The sequence below is a fragment of the Capricornis sumatraensis genome, chromosome 9 (assembly GCF_032405125.1).
Source record: "Capricornis sumatraensis isolate serow.1 chromosome 9, serow.2, whole genome shotgun sequence".
Classification (NCBI taxonomy): Eukaryota; Metazoa; Chordata; class Mammalia; order Artiodactyla; family Bovidae; genus Capricornis; species Capricornis sumatraensis.
In genome coordinates, this window is record NC_091077.1 from 18,635,985 (window position 1) to 18,655,054 (window position 19,070).

At 46.5% G+C, this 19,070-nt stretch overlaps 1 protein-coding gene across 1 annotated transcript in view; it reads right to left on the bottom strand.

Moving 5' to 3' along the window:
* The window catches only part of CATSPERD (cation channel sperm associated auxiliary subunit delta), a 38,910-nt gene extending 20,327 nt beyond the window's left edge, over window positions 1-18,583 (bottom strand). Inside the window, exons 1-12 of the mRNA XM_068981003.1 lie at window positions 18,510-18,583; window positions 16,191-16,245; window positions 15,394-15,470; window positions 14,528-14,600; window positions 12,495-12,609; window positions 9,511-9,578; window positions 7,699-7,812; window positions 5,279-5,362; window positions 4,009-4,159; window positions 3,192-3,287; window positions 2,329-2,411; window positions 1,754-1,930 (exon numbers count right to left, since the gene is read on the bottom strand). Coding sequence (XP_068837104.1) covers window positions 1,754-1,930; window positions 2,329-2,411; window positions 3,192-3,287; window positions 4,009-4,159; window positions 5,279-5,362; window positions 7,699-7,812; window positions 9,511-9,578; window positions 12,495-12,609; window positions 14,528-14,600; window positions 15,394-15,470; window positions 16,191-16,245; window positions 18,510-18,583 — 1,167 coding nt within the window. The remainder of the gene's footprint in view (window positions 1-1,753; window positions 1,931-2,328; window positions 2,412-3,191; window positions 3,288-4,008; window positions 4,160-5,278; window positions 5,363-7,698; window positions 7,813-9,510; window positions 9,579-12,494; window positions 12,610-14,527; window positions 14,601-15,393; window positions 15,471-16,190; window positions 16,246-18,509) is intronic.
* Window positions 18,584-19,070: the final 487 nt, after the last annotated feature.

The window sequence follows — 19,070 nt, forward strand, 5'->3', positions numbered from 1 at the left end:
GAAGATCCCGTGGAGTATGTAGGGAATGGCAACCAGCTCCAGTATTCTTGCCTGGAGGATCCCAGGACCAGAAGAGCCTGGTGGGCTACAGTTTAGGTGGTCACAAAGAGTTGGACACCACAGCACAGCACAATGCATTCCCAGATGATGTAACTTAGTTTTTCTGTTTGTAAACATTGTCCTTTTCAATCTCTTTCAACCTAGTTTTCCCTCCCTTCCTTTCTTTTTCATTTCTTTCCTAGGCATCTTTAAAAAAGAAAAAAAAAATGTATCTAGCAGTGCTGGGTGTTAGCTGTGGCACATGTGATCTTCGATCTAACTTGCTGCACAGGGGATCTTTAGTCGTAGCATGTGGGATCTAGTTCCCTGACCAGGGATTGAACCCAGAGCCCCTGCATTGGGAGGGTGGGGTCTTAGCCACAGGACCACCATGAAAGCCCCTCTATGCCATTGAACTGTAGATTTCCCATCGTCTGGATTTTCCCTGGTGAGGCTGAACACCCGTTCCTCCATGCTCTGTCTTTTCTGGCAGGTTGGCAGCTGGATCCATCAGATTCGGGCAGAATTGAGATGGGAGAGCCAGTGGGTGATCCATCTTCTGTCGGTGGCACCTAACGGCTGACTGTCTCTCTTTTCCAACATTGAGCATCAGCGCGGGGCAATATTCTGTCATTTTGTTTTCATATATTCACCAGAATAATTTTATGAGGAGACCCTTTCCCTGTGCTATTTGCTGACTCAGGAGAAGGTGTGGAGGAGAAGTAGAGAAATTGCATCTTGTCTTTTTTTAACCTGGTTTTTGAGATCATGTGTTGGCTGCCTGGTGTCCTAGGAAGAGAACCAACAAGTTGCTTCTGGTTCCAGACCTGGGGTTGATAAGGGATGACACGGTTAACTGAAACGTTCTGTCCTGGCAACAGGACTCATCGCTGCCCGTGTGCATCCTGGTCCCCTGGTGAGGGTAGTGGTGGTGAAGGTGGAGGTTCCTCCAACGCTGAGTGGCTGTCTCACCATCCAGACTCTGTTCTTTAAAAGTGAATCAGTGACTTCCCTGGCGGTCCAGTGGTAAAGACTCCACCTGCCAACTGCAGGGAACATGTGTTCTATCCCTGGCTCATGAGGATCCCACCTGCTGAGGGAGCAACTAAGACTGCGCAGCACAGTTACCGAAGCCCGTGCTGCACAGCCTGTGCTCAACAAGACAGGCAACTGCAGTGAGAAGAGAGCAACTAGAGAGTAGCCCCAGTAGCACCATCATAAAAGGATATTTTGGACAAAATGTGCTTGACTGGGCTTCCCTGGTGGCTTCAGTGGTAAAGAATCTGCCTGCCCATGTAGGAAACATGGGTGTGATCCCTGATGCAGGAAATCCCACCTGCCGCTGAGCAACTAAGCCTGTGCACCACAATTATTGAGCCTGTGCTCTAGAGCCCGGAAGCGGCAGCTACTGAGCCCACGTGCTGCAGCTCTGAAGCCCAAGTGCCCCAGAGCCTGTGCTCTGTGACAAGAGGAGCCACGGCGACAGTAAGCCTGAGACGGCAACTGGAGTGGCATCCCCGCTCGCCGCACCTGGAGGAAAGCCCAAGCAGTTAGCAAGACCCAGCACAGCCAAGAATAAATACTTCTTTTTAAAATGGCCTTTTTTCCCCCTCATTCCACTGATTGCTGTGGATCCAAAGGCCCTTTGGAAATGGACGGTCTAGTATCTTTCTGGAAAATGACCTTCTCCCCACCCCAAGTCACCACCACATACTTTGCAGATGCCAGCCTGGAGTTGGGGATCCACGAGAAGGGCTTGGATATTCAGGAGGCACTTCTGGAAATCGAAAGCTGGAAAGAGCATGTCAGGAAGCGGGGTCAGTATTTCCAGCATCCCCACGTCAGTGAACATCAGGACCGCCTCTTGGGACCAGACGTTTTGGTCTGGAAACTAAGAGAAGAGTAACTTCTGAGATCAGCTCATTCTCATTCTTTTTTGAGGATTTAACTTTTTCCTTATGATTCATATTTATAGAAGGTAGGCCAAAAACAAAATTCTAAGAAACCCCATGGTCTCTGCTGCAGTCCGTGAGGTCACAAAGAGTCAGACACGACTGAGACACTAAGCAAGAAACCAAAAAGACCAAGCAAAGTCTTAGATACCCTTTGTTGAGACACCTACTTTTCAGGTGTCAAATTAATTAAAATTCATGTTATATTATCATTATTGCTATTAAATGACTAACTGCTATTTTAATAACTAGAGCAATTTCTTTATAAAAAGGATCAGATGTTTGAGAACAAGACTGTTAGTCCTTAACAACTGAGTAACATCGGGATTTTACCCACTTTGATTAGAGAACTCGACTGGATTCCCAGGCTGCCATAATATAAATTATTCTCTCGAGTTAAAACTGCCAGTTCATTTTCATCTAGGGAAAGCCAGACAAGACAGAACAAAAATTGAAACAGGGGTTGTTTCCATGGACAGAAGTATAAACATATTACAGTTTAAAAAGTTACCCCAAGTCCCATCATACGGACCAGGGGTCAGCAAGTTTCTTCTGTAAAGGACCAGATGGAAAGAATGCTCTGCTTTGCTGGTCATGTGATGTCTGTTACAAGTATTTGGCCCTGGGAAAGCAGCTTATGGACACTTTGTAAATGGACAGGCAGGACTATGTGCCAATAAAACTTTATTTAAAACCCATGGTGGGTCATGGGCCATGGTATGCTGACCCCTGACATAGGTACCACTGTTAGCATTTTAGTAAACATGCTTTTAGTAGCTTTATATACTCAGGGATCACATTCTGGGACCCTTTAAGCTGCTTTGTATTTCTTTTTTTTTTAATAGCACAAGTTGAGTATTTTTTACTCTATGTACTTATTCTTAATTGAAGTAGAGTTGAAATGTATGTTTATTTCCTTCCATACACATGAGTGTAGTTGACCATTTGGCATTCTGTTACTTAGATGAATCATAACTTTATGTAACCAATGCTCCACTGATGAGCACAGGTTGTTTCTGATCTTTGGCAGATATAAAGTTCTGAGGAACACAAGATATTCTTTCTAGAACAGGTAATAATCGTGTTTTGTTTGTTTTGGCCGGGAGGGATCCGGTGGTGGGCGTGGGGCGGTGTGTGTCAAGAATGAATAAGTCAGGTCTGAAGCACTTCTAGAAAGCTACCCGGGGGTTGGGCACATACTAGCAGCAACGCTGTGGATGGTGATGTTGGCTTTGACAATGGAATTATACAAGATGTGTTGTCCTTCTCGCACCTGGACAGATTCGACCAGCTGACCTAGGAGACAACAGGGTAAATCCAGAGAGACCTGTGTGCTTGTTGGCAAGAGGGTCCCCTGCCAACCACACAGCCCCTTGATTCTTGACTCAAAGGAAAATGCGGCCACGAGATGCAATGCTGTAAAATACTGCATGGAAGACATTAGGTTTAAGAAAATGTGACCTCCCCACCCCGCCTAAATCTCGATGTAAGAGCTCTTAGGGATGGACTGGATACCAGATGAACTTTAGGATGCCTCTTACTGTACAGGTAACATGTAATCAGGCAGAACTTTCTTTCTGGAGTGGGTGCCCCCTGCATGGCCAGGCCAGCCATAGGCCCTTTTCTTGCATTAGAAGGAAACAGCCATATTCAGATGGCCTAACTGGTACTGGGGAGCATGCTGTGATTGAAGGTGCTCTGGCAGCCACAGCTGTGCCCAGAGGTCCTCGACAGCACCTTCTAGGGGGCTGCCTTTTGCTTCTCTCCTGGGACTCATGTGTCCTAGGCCTCAAAACAAGATCTGCAGTTCTTGGATGTGGCCCCTCTGCCCTCGGGGCCTGGTGACTTTCAGAACCTGCCTACAGGGCCTAAATGTCCCAGGTGGCAGAAAGTGGGGGTTGGGGGTTGCAATGAAGATGGCAAGGTAAGAGTCAGCTTGTCATGGTCCACTAAAGTCAACGGAGAGGAACAAACAGCCCCCTGCACTGGCCACGCCCCAAGCCTGGGCCTTGCTCACCTGAGTTTCGGGAAACTAGCAGGTTCTTCTCAGACCAAAAGATAAGGATGCCTCTCTGGCCCGGGGCGATGAGGATGTCAAGGGTCCTGTCATAGTCAAAGGGCAGCCCAAAGCTGCGGTTCAAGGGATGGTCAGAGTAGCTGAACATGGCCTGAAAGAAAAATACTCAATCTTGAGCGAGAAAAGAAATCACCAAGGGGACTTCCCCTGGCGGTCCAGTGGTTAAGACCCTGCGCCCACAGATTGTATCCAGAGCCTGATTCCTCGGCCACCATTATATTCTTAGGATTTCCAGAGTCTGGGAGTGTCTGTTATTCACGACGGGACCCTGGCAGTGTGTGCAGGTGCTTGAGGGGACTCTGGATGGGGGGATGGCCCCACTGTGTGATTAGAGGGAGGGCCTCTTAGCTACCAGGTGGCACCCCAGCCTCTGGGAGCTTCCTGATCCCTGGGCCTCCCCCAGATTTCAGACTCGCACACTTTGTTCAGGAATTTTGCAGCAGGGGTACCAACTGTACTTTAATCTTTGCCTGACTTAATAGTTTTTCTTCAACTGCACTTTGCATGAACTGATTCCTCTTCTTAGTCTTATCCTAAATGATACCTGTGAGGTCATGGTTTCCATGTCCCGATTTTCTGAACCCGTGTGAAAATAATCATTAAAAAAAGGGGTGACATGAGGCATGTAAATGGCCTTGGGTGCCACCAGTGACACAGGCACCATGTCTTATATTCCTACTAAAGTCCTGCTGAGTGCATGGCTGAATGAGATAATGAAGGTGGGTGGTGCGGGTGTGGGTGGGTAGAAGGGTAGATGGATGAGTAAGTAGATGGATGGATGGATGAGTGGATGGATGAATGGGAGAGTGGATGGATGAATGGATGGGTGCATGGATGGATGGATAAGCAGGTTAATGGATGGATGGAGGGACAGATAAGTGTTTTGTTGGGTGAGTAGGTGGGGAGGTAGGTGGATGGATAAATAGATAAATGGAAGGATGAATGGAGATGGATGAATGGATGGAAGAGTAGGTGGGCAGATAAGTGGATGGGTAGGGGGATGGATTAATAGGTAAATGGGAGAATGGGTAGAAAGGTGGACGGATGTGTAGATAGGTGGATGAGTGGGTGGATGGATACATGGATGGACAGGTGAATCAAAAGCTAGATGGATTTCAGATATGAAAATCTGAGTGTATGAGTTTTGACAAAAACCTGTTGGGGGGTAAAGGTCACCAAAGTGGTACTTCCCAGTCCAAATGGTACTTACCATCTGTTCGTCAACAAGAAGCAGCCCAACCTGTGACAGAGAGTGAAAGGAGAAGATCCCCCCAAAGGTCCCGACTAGCTCTGCCTGTGAGACAAACAGAATACTGCATGTAAACAAGATCATCAATGTGCTTCCTTTATAACTTAACTCTACATTCGCTAGTAAGCTAAAAGGAAGGAAAGTCTTTTTTATTATGATTTTTTAAATTGTGATCTGTTTCCCCTCTGTAGCACTGAGAGAGTCAATTCCTAGGCAGATTGATAAGAAGTCCAGGGTCCTCAAGGAGGAGAAAGGGGTCTGGAAGGACAAACTTTTTTTCCCTCTACATTCCTTCAGTCCACCACCAGTGAAGTTGCTCAGTTGTGTCCGACTCTTTGCGATCCCATGAACTGTATGTAGCCTACCAGGCTCCTCCATCCATAGAATTTTCCAGGCAAGAGTACTGGAGTAGGTTGCCATTTCCTTCTCCAGGGGATCTTCCAGACCCAGGGATCAAACCCAGGTTTCCCCCATTGCAGGCAGATGCTTTACCATCTGAGCTAGTCTTAGTCAATTACACAATTCAGTTTAAACTCTGTCCTAGGGATTGTACAACAATAATGTATCTGGCTGGAGGGCAGTTTCTCCTTCCTGAAAACCTTCTGTCTAAGCCTGATATCTTAGAGTGTATATCCTGGGAGTGGGTCTGGTAGGATCTTTCTATTGTTAAATTCTGATCTTGTTATCCTAAAATGCAAATTGTGGGAGTGGATCTGGTAAAATTTTCACAAACTTGAGACATTCTTTTGATTCATTGTAATAACTAATTAAAAGGTATATAACTCCATTGCTAACACTAACAAGGGGGTACTCTTTCTGCCCCCTTCTGATGTCTGTGTCCGAAGCTTTCTCTATCCCTTTTATACTTTAATAAAACTCTATTACACAAAAGCTCTGAGTGATCAAGCCTCGTCTCTGGCCCCGGATTGAATTCTTCTCTTCTGGAGGCCGAGAATCCCGGCATCTTTTGTGGCTCAACAACAACCTTTCAGCATCCTGGGCAGAACTTTGAATGAAGACAGCTTAGTGTGGGGTGCTTGAGTAAGTGGGGTGACCCAGACTCTGAGATGCCTGCCTAAATCCCTCACTCCTGCCTCAGTTCCTCATTCCTGATCTTTGGCTGGGCAGCAAAGTGCCCATTGGCAGGCATGTTGGAGCATGAGGCCAGGACCCCAACCTATGGACAGTGGGACAAGTTGCCATGGCAACCCACCTGGCTCCCCCACCCCTCTCAGGACGTCTTTCAGGTAAGAGAGAAAGACTGCCAACTTATTTAAGCCTCTGTTGCTTGGCTGTGTTTGGGTGTGTGTGGGGGGCGGGGGGCGGGGTGGTATTTCTATTACATACAGTGTTATGGACCAAATGGCGTCCTCCTCCAGTTCATAGGTTAAAACCCCAACCCCCTGTCTTAGTCTGTTCAGGCTGCTACAACAAAATATCAGAGACTAGGTGGCTTATAACAACAGAAAGGCTGGAAGTCCAAGATCAAGGGGCCAGCATGGTCAAGTGAGGGCCTTTTCCTGGGTGGCAGACTTCTTGGTGTGTCCTCATATGGAGGGATGGGGTGAGCTGGCTTTCTGGGGCCTCTTTTTAAAATTCTTGTATTTTGGCTGATCTGGGTCTTCCTTACAGCACACAGGCTTTCTCTAGTTGCAGAACACTGGCTGTAGAGCTCAAAGGCTCAGTGGTTGCAGCATACAGGCTTAGCTGCCCCATGAAATGTGGGATCTTCGTTCCCCAGCCAAGGATTGAACCTGCGTTCCCTGCACTGGAAGGTAGATCCTTAACCACTGGACCTCAGGAGTCTTTCATAAGGGTACTAATTCCATCCATGAGGGCTCCACTCTCAGGACCCAAGCACCTCCCAAAGGCTTCTAATACAGATCACATCAGGCATGAGGATTTCAACCTATGAACTGGGGCAGGGGGAGGGGGGACACAAACATTCATAGAACCTCCAAAATGATAGTATTTGGAGGTAGGGTCTTTGGGTAGTGATTAAATCTAGATGAGGTCAGGGTGGGATTAGTGCCCTGATAAAAAAAAGACACCATGAAATGAAAAGATGCTTGCTCCTTGGAAGGAAAGCTACGACAAACCTAGACAGCATACGAAAAAGCAGAGACATCACTTTGCTGACAAAGGTCCATATAGTCAAAGCTGTGGTTTTTCCAGTAGTCATGTATAGATGTGAGAGTTGGACAGTAAAGAAGGCTGAGCACCAACAAATCGATGCTTTCGAACTGTGGTGCTGGAGAAGACTCCTGAGAGTCCCCTGGACTGCAAGGAGCCCGTGTCTTCTGCATTGCCAGGTGGATTCTTCACCACTGAGCCACCAGGGAAGCCCCTGTTTGTTCATTTTCTTACCACATTGAACATACACGTCTTTCCTGGGCATACTTCTGAAATCTGTATCCGCGGGAGTTTGAGAAATAGATGTTGGCCTGAGATATCCGATCTCCACGCAAATAAGCAAAAACCGAGTTACTTATATCCTGGAAGAACACACGCATAAAACAGTTACTTTAAACGGAGATAAAAGGTGGAATGGGGTGGCAGCTGGGGAGATGTTCTTTAAGTAGGTAGATAAATTCTGGAGGTCTAATGCACAGTATAGTGATCACAGACAACAATACTAGATTAGAAACTTCAAAGTTGCTAAGAAACCAGATCTTGGTTATTCCCACCATAAAAAAGAATGATAATTTCATGACATGATATGGTGGTAATCATACCGGAATACGTAAATGAAGCAAATCAACACATTGTATACCTTAAACTTACACAGTGTGGTATGTCAATTGCATCCCAATTTAAAAAGGAGGTGGGTGGAGAGAAAAAATAGGGGAAAAAAAAGGACTTCCTGGGCAGTCCAGTGGTTAAGGCACCGCTCTTTCATCACAGGGGGTGAGGGTTTGCTCCCTGGTTGGGGAACTAAGATTCTGCAAGTGACAAAAATAAAAAGATGAGTTTTTAAAAAAAAATTAAAAGGGAGTGGGGAGATAGATGCCAATGATCACATTCCTGTGCATTTCTCCCAGAGAAATGAAAACCTGGTGTCCATACCAAAAAGCTACATGAACGTTTCTAGTGATTTTATTTATAAAAGCCAAAAAGTGGAAACAACCCAATTCTGGTACATCCATGCCATGGAAAATTACTCAGCAATGGAAAGGAACAGACTAGTGACATATATGCAACAAATTGGATGAGTCTCCTGAGAATTTTGCTGAGAAAAGCTAGTCTCCAAAGGTTTCATATTGTATGACCTCATTCATAGAACATTCTTGAAATGATACAATTAGAGAGATGGAGAACATTAGTGTTTGCCAGGGGCTAGGGCAGGGTAATGGCACCCCACTCCAGTGCTCTTGCCTGGAAAATCCCATGGACGGAGGAGCCTGGTAGGCTGCAGTCCATGGGGTCACTAAGAGTCAGACATGGCTGAGTGACTTCACTTTCTCTTTTCACTTTCATGCATTGAAGGAAATGGCAGCCCACTCCAGTGTTCTTGCCTGGAGAATCCCAGGGACGGGGGAGCCTAGTGGGCTGCCATCTATGGGGTCGCACAGAGTTGGACATGACTGAAGCGACTTAGCAGCAGGGCAGGGTAGGGAGGTATGGAGAGCTTTGGGGCCATGGAACAGTTCAATATTTTATTTTATTATTACTGTTACTGTTTTTACTTTTCGGCTGTGCCATGCAGCTTTCGGCACTTTAGTTTCCCAACCAGGGATTGAACCTGCGCCCCCCGCAGTGGAAGCACACAGTCTTGACCACTGGACCACCAGGGAAGTCCCCAGTTCAGTATTTTGATGGCAGTAGCAGTTCTCTGACTTGACACAGTTGGACCCATATCGATTTCCTGTTTGTATCACTGTAGTTAGTTATGTAAGATGTAACCACTTGGGGAAACCAGCTGAGGGATACATGGGACTCTATAATTTCTTCAACTTCCTGTACACCTATAATTATTTCAAAATAACACATTGAAAAAAAAAGCTGAATATATTCAGTGTGCCAGCCAGATGAGCCCCTCCCATCTCTCAGGTCCTCTTCTGAACCCAGTGAGATAATACAGCCTGAGTCCATCACACTCCCAGCCCTCAAGGCTTATACTGTCCTTATTTCCATTCCTAATTATCTCTGCTCACAGCAGAGTAGAAAATGAGATAATGACACGTGGTACTCACCGTGCAGAATGAATTTCCACCGTAACAACAGTTGTCACCAGATACATGTGAAACAGGGTGTTGTATGCCTGAAAGTAAAGGGAACTGAGATGTTCTCTGAGTTCCCTGAAGGTTCTGAGAGAGAAGGTTAGAGCGGGGCTTCCCACCCTCCCCACCGACATCTGTGGCCAGACTTCTCGGTTAGGGGGCTCCTGGACACTGCGGAATGTTTCGCAGCATCCTGCTTCTGTTGTTGTTCAGTTGCTAAGTTGTGTCCAGCTCTTACTGACCCCATGGACTGCAGCACACCGGGCTCCTCTATCTTCCACTGGAGTTTGCTGAAGTTTCCTCAAAGTCATGTCCATTGAGTCAGTGATGTTATCTAACCATCTCATCCTCTGTTGCCCCTTTCTCCTTTTGCCTTCAATCTTTCCCAGCATCAGGGTCTTTTCCAATGAGTCAACTCTTCACATCAGATGACCAGAGTATTGGAGCTTCAGCTTCCTGCTTCTACTGACTTATTTAGCTTACTTAATCACTTATATAGTGACTTATTTGACCAGTGTCACTCTCCTCTAGTCTTCTTTTTAAGATTTTTTTTTTTGATGTGGATCATTTTTTAAAGTCTTGATTGAATTTGTTACAATATTCTTCTGTTTTATGTTTTTGGACCATGCAGCATGTAGGATCTTAGCTTCCCAGCCAGGGATCAAATCCCCATCCCCTCTACTGGAAATCGAAGTCTTAACCACTGGACCACTAGGGAAGTCCCTTTCCTCCAGTCTAAACAACTAAATATGTCTCCTGACATTGCCAAGTATCATCTGGGAGTGAGGGGTAAACTGTCCCCCAAAATAGCAGGAAGGGCGCCTTTCTCTGAGCAAGGCATTCTTTGTTTCTGAAGGAGAAGCTTCAGTTCCAAAGGAAATACACATGTGGCCAAAAGCCTATGAAAAGATGCTCAGCATCACCAGTCCTTAGGGAAATGCCAAGCAAAACCACAGTGAGACCCACACCTCGCTCCCATTAGGGCAGCTACCGTGACAGAATCGGAAGACAAGTGTCGGTGACAAAGGCAAAGAACTTGGAACCCTTGTGCACTGCTGGTGGGAATGCAAAATGGTGTGGCCAGTGTGGAGGGTCCTCAAAAACGGGGAAATATGAGCCAGCAATTCCACTTCCAGGTACATACCTTCCCGCGAATTAAAAGCAGTATATACATGGTCAAACCAGCATTATTCACAATAACTAAAACATGGAAGCAGCTTGAGTGTTTGTTGACAGATAAATGGATTAAAAAAAAAAAAAATGGGCCTAAGGACTTCCCTGGTGGTCCAGTGGCTAAGACTCTGCACTCCCAATGTAGGGGGCCCAGGTTCGATCCCACATGTGGCAACTAAGACCTGGTGCAGCCAAGTAAGTAAATTTTTTTAAAAAAAGAGTAGGCCAGCTGATGTCTTGGAGGCAGATGTGTATTTGTGTTGAATGTGACCCTTTGATGAGATGAAGCCGCCTGGCTTCACTTGGGTTATATATTCTCTGTGGGCCATTTATGTTGTGTTTGCATGGTACCTCAGCCACCGGGCTTGAAACCTTCTAGCTGTCAATCACTAACCATCATCAATCAGTCACTTCCTGGAGGGACAGCCTGAAACACAGTGATGAGACACATAAGCCAGAGACCAGGGCAAGGTGCGGCTCTTCTCCTGTACTTCTCTTTCCCTCCAGCGGGGAGCGGGGTGCTGTGATTGACTCTCCATCCAGAGCTTAGCAAGCTACCCCGCAGGCGCTGTGGTGATGGACTGCGGGGCTCCGTCTTGTTGGAGGGAGCGGGAATCACAATCTTTCACCACCAGGAATACAAGCGGAGCAGAAGGATAACAGATTGCAAGATGGCAGTATACCACGCCAGTGGTTCTCCACTAAGGGAATTTCAACCCCCAGGAGACACTGGGTGATGTCTGGGGACATGCTTGTTGTCAGGACTCAGTTGGAGGTGGGGGTCCTGGCATCCAGTGGGTGGGGGCATAGTTGCTTCCCCCCACCCCACCCAGAGAATGCCACATCCCTAGTGTCAGCAGGGCCGGGCCTAAGAAACCGAGTACTGACCCATTTCTCACCAACGGGGGCACCTGTCCTCGTTCCCTGGAAGGGACAGGCCATCTCTGTCTGTCCTTCCTCTTCTCTAGAAAGTACTATCTCCCTTTTCTTCACTGGACCCCATCTCCTTGCCTCCTCCACCAGGGTTCTCGCTTTCTCTGTCCTTAAAGCCTGGGCTTCTCCACTGTTTCCTGTCCTGAAGGTGACATTTATGGGACTGTATAAGCACCCCACTCAGGCATCTTGGACCCATCCTCTGCCTTCCCCGGTCCTCCCTGATTTCCTCACCATCACAACTTCTGCTGAATCCTCTTACTGTTCCAGTCAGTAAGAGCAGGTTTTTGTGGCTTGTCACCACAATCTCCAATGGAAACACTCAGTCCCCAATCCTTGGGATCGGGGCTTAGCCCAACTCTCACTGAATCACAAAGGATCACGCAGGGAATTCCCTGGTGGTCAAGTGGTTATCACTGGTCATTTTCACTGCCTGGGGCTCAGTTCAATCCCTGCTCTGGGAACTAAGATCCCTCAAGCTGTGCAGCATGGCCAAAAAAAAAAAAAAAAAAAAGGACCGTGTAATGTCCAGGGACTGATGTCCAAGTAGCAGCACTGTCTGTAACTTCCGAAACTTTTCTTTGATGTTGGCCAAGCGCAAACAAAGTTTTTAAAAAATACAAAATATAGGGACTACCCTGGTGGTCCATGGTTAAGAATCTGCCTTCTAATGCAGAGGACATGGTTTTGATCCCGGATTGGGGGACTAGATTCCACTTGCTGCAGAGCAACTAAGCCTGTGCACCATAACCACAGAGAAGCCTTATGCACCGCAACTAAAGATCCCAAGCTTGGCCACTGAGAGCCAATGCAGCTAAATTAATATTTTAAAAATTACAAAATACGCATACCTGTAGATGCAGTCCAGAAGTTGGCTTCATAATCATAAACATAGACTTTTTGATTCACTACTAACAGCAATACTGAACCAGCAAAATGTGCTGACGTCACTTCTGGTGTGCCAACCTAAGAATATGATATATACCACGATATCAGTACGTGCAGCTTTTCAAACATCGAATTCAGAAAGCAGTACTTCTAAACAGGCATCCCAGGAATGTTTAGGTCAGCGAGAGTTGTTTGGGGTCCTAGATACTGGGAACTATGCATCCTGGGGATCAGCTGAAAGCGGAACTGGGAGGTTGGTATTAGTGTTGGGTGTCCCTGGGAGTACCCAAATTCACTCCATCTCCTCGCATATCAGAACCTTCTCTGCGAGGACTTTGCTGCCAGCACAATGATTAAGAATCTGCCTGCCAATGCAGCGGACCCAGGTTTGATCCCTCGTTGGGGAAGCTAAGATCCCACATGCCATGGGGCAACTAAGCCTGTGGGCCACAACTAGAGAACCTGCTTGCTGCAGCTAGAGAGAGGCCCACGTGCTGCAATGAAAGATCCCACCTGCTGCAAGCAAGACTCGACGTATTGTTCTATGTTTATATCTCCATTGCTGCCTTGTAAACAGGTTCATCAGTACTATCTTTCTAAATTCCATAAGCAGGCATTAATATACAATATTCGTCTTTCTCTTTCTGACTTACTTCACTTTGTAAAATGGGGGTCTAGGTTTCTCCACCTCATTAAGACTGACTTGAATGTGTTCTTTTTTTTTTTATATAGCTGAGTAATATTCCATTGTATATATGTACCACAATGGCAGTTCCTTTAAAAACTAGGAATAGAACTACCATATGACCCAACAATACCACTAGTGGGCATATACCCTGAGAAAAGCATAAGTGAAATAGACACATGCACCTCAATGTTTGTTGCAACACTTTTTACAATAGCTAGGACATGGAAGCATCCTAGATGTTCATTAACAGATGAATGGTTACAGAAATTATGGTACACAAATATTTTTTAAAAGACCTTTTCTGAGGATAAAGCCTAATGCATCAATAATGAAGGATAAATATAACTGATCAATGTGTCACTTATCAGAAAAACTGGGACTTACCATGTAGCTCAGCCCATAAAGAATCGGCCTGCAATGCAGGAGACTCTGGTTCAATTTCTGGGTCAGGAAGGTCTGCTGGAGAAGGGATAGGCTACCCACTCCAGTAATCTTGGACTTCCCTGGTGGCTCAGCTGGTAGAGACTTGGGTTCAATCCCTGGGTTGTGGGAAGATCCCCCGGAGAAGGGAACAGCTACCCACTCCAGTATTCTGGCCTGGAGAATTCTGTGGACTATATAGTCCATGGGGTCACAAAGAGTCGGACACGACTGAGCGACTTTCACTTAGCTATCAGAAAAACTGGTATGAATATTTTAACAGATGGTAGAACCTTCTGGAGTATAAGTGCCAACCATCAGATTTCTCAAGACAGCTACTGAGAGGGTACAGGTTTTTCTGTTTTGGTTGACAGTAATTTGGGGAGGTCCTAAAATCAGTGCATGTCATGTATCATGAAACCAATTATAAAGAGCTCTTGGAAGACACCTGATTCTTTTTTAAGGGAAAAAAGAAGTATCTGTTTTGGTAGTAAGGGCAGAACAGAATTAACACTCCTTCCAGATTGGAAAGTACTCTCAATGCCTTTAAGTCCCCAAACTAACAAAACCACAGTAGTATGTGCACGGCGTTCCCAGCTATATCTAACCCGTGTGCCTGCTCAGTCACTTCAGTTGTGCTGGACTCTCTGCAACCCCATGGAATGAAACCCGCCACGCTCCTCTCGTCTATGGGATTTCCCAGGCAAGAATACTGGAGTGGGGTGCCATTTTCTCTTTCAGGGGATCTTTTCCACCCAGGGATCGAACCTGTGTCTCTTGCATTAGCAGGCAGATTCTTTGCCATTGTGTCACCAGGGATGCCCCTATATCTAACCCTAAGTATTTACTATTTCAAGCATCTCTCAGATGGTTCAACAACATAACTACCTGCATTGACGTAGGGATGGAAAACGGGATGAGACTACTCTCAAAGTTGTCCTTTGTGAGAAAAATTTGTCTTCTGAAATAAACAATAAAAGGTTTCAATTAGGAAAAAAAGTCAATGTCAGGCATTTTAAAAAATGTTCCATTCAAATAAAATTCCTTTAACAAGCAACCAGAGATTTATTTATCTATCTGTCTACCTACCATTATCTATCATTGTCTATTTAGCTATTGCTCATCTATTTATTTTTGCATGAGTAAACCTCTATAGCATGGCTATTTGACTTCTTGAAATAACATTAGTTGAAAAGTGTGACTGCATCAAAAATAAAATTATATGAAATGTACATTAAGTCCCGGCTTGTTCTGCTGAGGATGAACTTCAGGTTCGTCCTTTATTTCACTCTCATCCCACTAAAGTAAAGGCTTTCATGTCAGGAATGTGACAGAAAAAAAGAAACAGCATGTTCCCTTAGGCAGGTAACTTTTAAGAGGCCAAAGGCCATGCATGAACATGGTATATTGTTTCCTTACCCAGATCTCTTTCTCTTGCCCGCCTCTGAAAGAATTTTATGGTTTTAAACAGAGAGGAGTTACTGAGTTAATTCCTGTGTATTTTAAAGTTTCCATTTCTACTGTGAATGGCACTGTTCATAACTGCCTTATATCAAGCCTCTGTGACAAGCTGTACTGTAATTATTTTAGTGATCTTTTCACCTCTGGCTCTCCAGTTGGACCCCAACTGTGGACTCCCTATAGGCTAGCATCTAGCAACAGAGGACTGAGCTGTCTTTTTTCTTAATGTTTGTGTAATCAAAGAACAAGGGTGAATGTAATGGTTTGATAAAAAGAAAGGAACGATATCTTACCCTAGATACAGGGCTAGGGTTTTCTTACAAGGATGCTTAATCAAGTGAGTTTTCCCAGATGAAAAATACAGGCGGTCCTAGAAAGAGAATCACAAATTTTTAATCCCTATTAATCCTAATAAACACCTGATGAAAACAGTTCCCTAGTGGGCAACATGGAACAGTTCCCTAGTGGGCAACTTCAAATTCAATAAAGACACTTAGCCCTCGTTCTGTCTGAAAGTGAAAGAAAGTGAAAGTCGCTCAGTCCTGTGTTCTATCTACTTCATCTCAATTATTAATAGCTTTTTAGTGACATGGGAGAGGTTACTGCCTACTTCAAAAGGCAATAGTAAGGATTAGATAAAGTAATATTCTATGCCGCCCACAACACTGACACCCAAGAAATACTAGGAAATACTCGTTCTGATCCAGCAATAAAAGTGAAGAATGAATGTTAACTATGGAGCCATCTGTGTGCGTGGTCAGTTGCTTCAGTCATCTCTAGACTCTTTGCAACTACCTGGACTGTGGCCCACCAGGCTCCTCTATCCATGGGGATTCTCCAGGCAAGAATACAGGAGTGGGTTGCCATGCCCTCCTCCAGGAGACCTTTCCCACCCAGGGATCGAACCCGTGTCTCCTACATTGCAGGCGGATTCTTTACCCACTTAGCCACCTGGGAAGCCCATGGAGCCACATAAGGTGTTAGTTGCTTAGTCGTGTCTGTTTGCAACTCATGGAATGTAGCCTGCCAAGCTCCTCTGTCCATGGAATTCTCCAGGGAAGAATACTGGAGTGGGTTGCCAGACACATACCCCTTGTATTTTCTCTTCAACAGGAAACACCTTTCCTGTCCTCAACGTGTGAATACTAGAGGTGAGACAAGAAAATACCTGTCAGTATTTACTAAGTATTCAGCGTGACTCCTACCAGGTTTCCTCTGGGTTAATGGTGCAGTACCAGTTCTTGAAGCTTGTAGGATTATGGGAGCCCCTGGAGAATCTGATGAAACAGTGAGCCTTCCTCACCTGGAAAGAGACTTATTCATAGGCAAGAATGGAGACATAATTCCTCAGAGCTCATCACGGGTCATTTCCAGACTGACTCCAGATTAGAAATACTCCTGGATTTTGAGGGGGTGGTTTCTGGCTAGGGGGATGGGAAGTTGTTGGTGGCTGGGAGAATGTTGGTCCAGTTTACAGCAGATAAAGTAAACTGGGACTTCCCTGGTGGTCCAGTGGTTAGAAGTCTGCCTGCCAGTGCAGAGGATGGGTTTGATCACTGGGTTGGGAAGATTCCACATGCCAGGGAGCAACTAAGCCCAGGTACCACAGCTACTGAGCCCGGGCTCTGGAGTCTGTGCACATCAGTGAAGAGTAGCCCCCACTCTCAGTAAAGAGAGAAAACCCACCTGCAGCAACGAAGATCCAGCACAGCCAAAAATTAAATTAAAAAAAAAAAGATTCTGCCATCTACAGCAGGTTCTCAGTCTTGCATGTGAGTTAGAAGCACATGAAGGTCCTGATAAACTGTAGATTTCTGGGCTCCACTGCTGAGTCTCAGCAGATTCAAGGATCTGCAGTTCTAACAAATCCCCAGGTAACGCTGATGCTACTGCCTCAGGACTGCACTTTGAGAACCAGTGTGGGGAAATGGGAGGATTGGATGGTACCAATCTTTGCAGACTTTGAGACACACCCAGCCAGCAAGTTTCACCTGAAAGTCCTACTCCCCACTGCCCTATTAAAAGCAAGTGTGTCTTTTTAATTTTACTGCATATGTTTTCACTTCTATAAAGTAAGGTTAAGGAATCACTCTGCTATGAAATTGTTGCAGTGATCAAATGGGAGTATGTACCAGAAATACATTCTCTACTTCATCGTTAAACAGGGCCCTCTGAATGTACAGCTTATTACTGGCAGGAGTTCCCTGAGGGTTGAAACTGGGCTTTAGCATCTGTCCAGTGCCTGTGGCACCTCATGTATGATATTCGCTAATCTAACATTTACTGAAATGAAAACATTTTGGGCAAGGAGTGAATCACAGAAACAGTCAATGCCCCATGGAGTTAATATCTTAGTGACAGCAACAAACAAGAAAAAATAGGTGTAACAGAAGTTAGTGATTTATAGAAGCAGCAGCTACAGGAGAGAAGTGCAGGGAAGTGAAATCGCTTAGTCCTGTCTGACTTTTTTGCGACCCCATGGACTGTAGTTTACCATGCTCCTCCGTCCATGGGATTTTCCAGGCAAGAATACTGGAGTGGGTTGCCATTTCCTTCTCCAGGGGATCTTTACGACCCAGGGATCGAACCCGGGCCTCCTGCACTGTAGGCAGATGCTTTACCACCTGCGCCACCAGGGAAGTCTATAGGGGGAGAGGGGGTCTTTAAATAAAGCAGTGTACTATTTAAGTACTATCTGAATAAAGAAGTCACGGAGAAAAATCCGGAAGCAAAGCGTCCCAGGCAGAGGGAGAAGCAGGCGCCGAGTCTCCCCTGTTCCTCAAGGGACCGGTGGCTGGAAGCAGTCCTGGAAGCAGTGATTCAGGGGTGGGCAGGGGCGACATCAGTGGTTGTCACATCCCCAGAGGACCCTTGGTGATGCCTAGACACATTTGATTGACTGTCAAGTCTGGGGAACGAGGTACTATTGGCATTGAGTGGGTGGAGGCCAGGGACGCTGCTCAACATCCTACAATGTACAAGACGGTCCCACCCCAGAGATTGATCTGGCCTTAGATGTCAGCAGCGCTGTTGAGGAACCCTGGGCCAGACCATGCGAGGAAATGAAGGCTGCACAAGGAAACTGGTTTTTATGCTGGGTGCCACAGGGAAGGGGAATTACATGGTCAGATTCGTTTACAAACAACTTTGGCTGCCAAGCACAGCCCAGGGTAGTGGTGGCGGAGGTGGCTTGAAGGCATCAGAATCAGGCTAAAGTCTTTAAGTGGCAATGGGAGGACTTGGTGATGGGCTGGAAGGCATGAGGTGGGAGAGAAAAGTGGGTATCAAGTAAACTGGGAATCCTCAGTGAGGTTGGGGAGCGGAGCATCTTTCCTAGTTTGCGCCCAGAGATGAGTCTGCCCCATCCCCGACCCCTGGCAGTACCCCAGGCCCGGAAGGGCAGCCCCACCGGCACAGCGGCTGAGCTTTGACCAGCGGGCAGAACCGAAAGGTGGTCGCCACCACCAGCATTAACACCAGCATCTCGCTCCGGCGTTGTCTCCAATACGCAGACTCAACTGCCGCGGGGTGTCTTTTCACAGTCTGGGCATGCGCACCTTGCTCCCCAGAAAGCCCGAACCCGACCTTCACAACAAGCCCCGCCCCCAGAGCTTGGGCATGCGCACACGGCCGCCCATAGGCAATCTACCTTTTCAGCACTCCCTTAGCGTCTCCCGGGAAACCCGAATCCACCAATCGTGACGCGTCCAGAGTCTGAGCATGCGCATATCACCCAAGTTCCTAAACCTGTTTGGACTAGGCTGCCCCACTCGTTCCCGAAGCTGCGCTTGTAGCCACGGTTTTCTCTTTCAAGGGCCATCATTCGTGTCCACAGCCCTCCCCGTGATTCGAAGGAGGCTTGAACGCGCTGGCTCAGGTCAGTTCAGTCGCTCAGTCGTGTCCGACTCTTTGCGAGTCCCCATGGACTGCAGCACGCCAGGCTTCCCTGTCCATCAACTCCCGGAGCTTG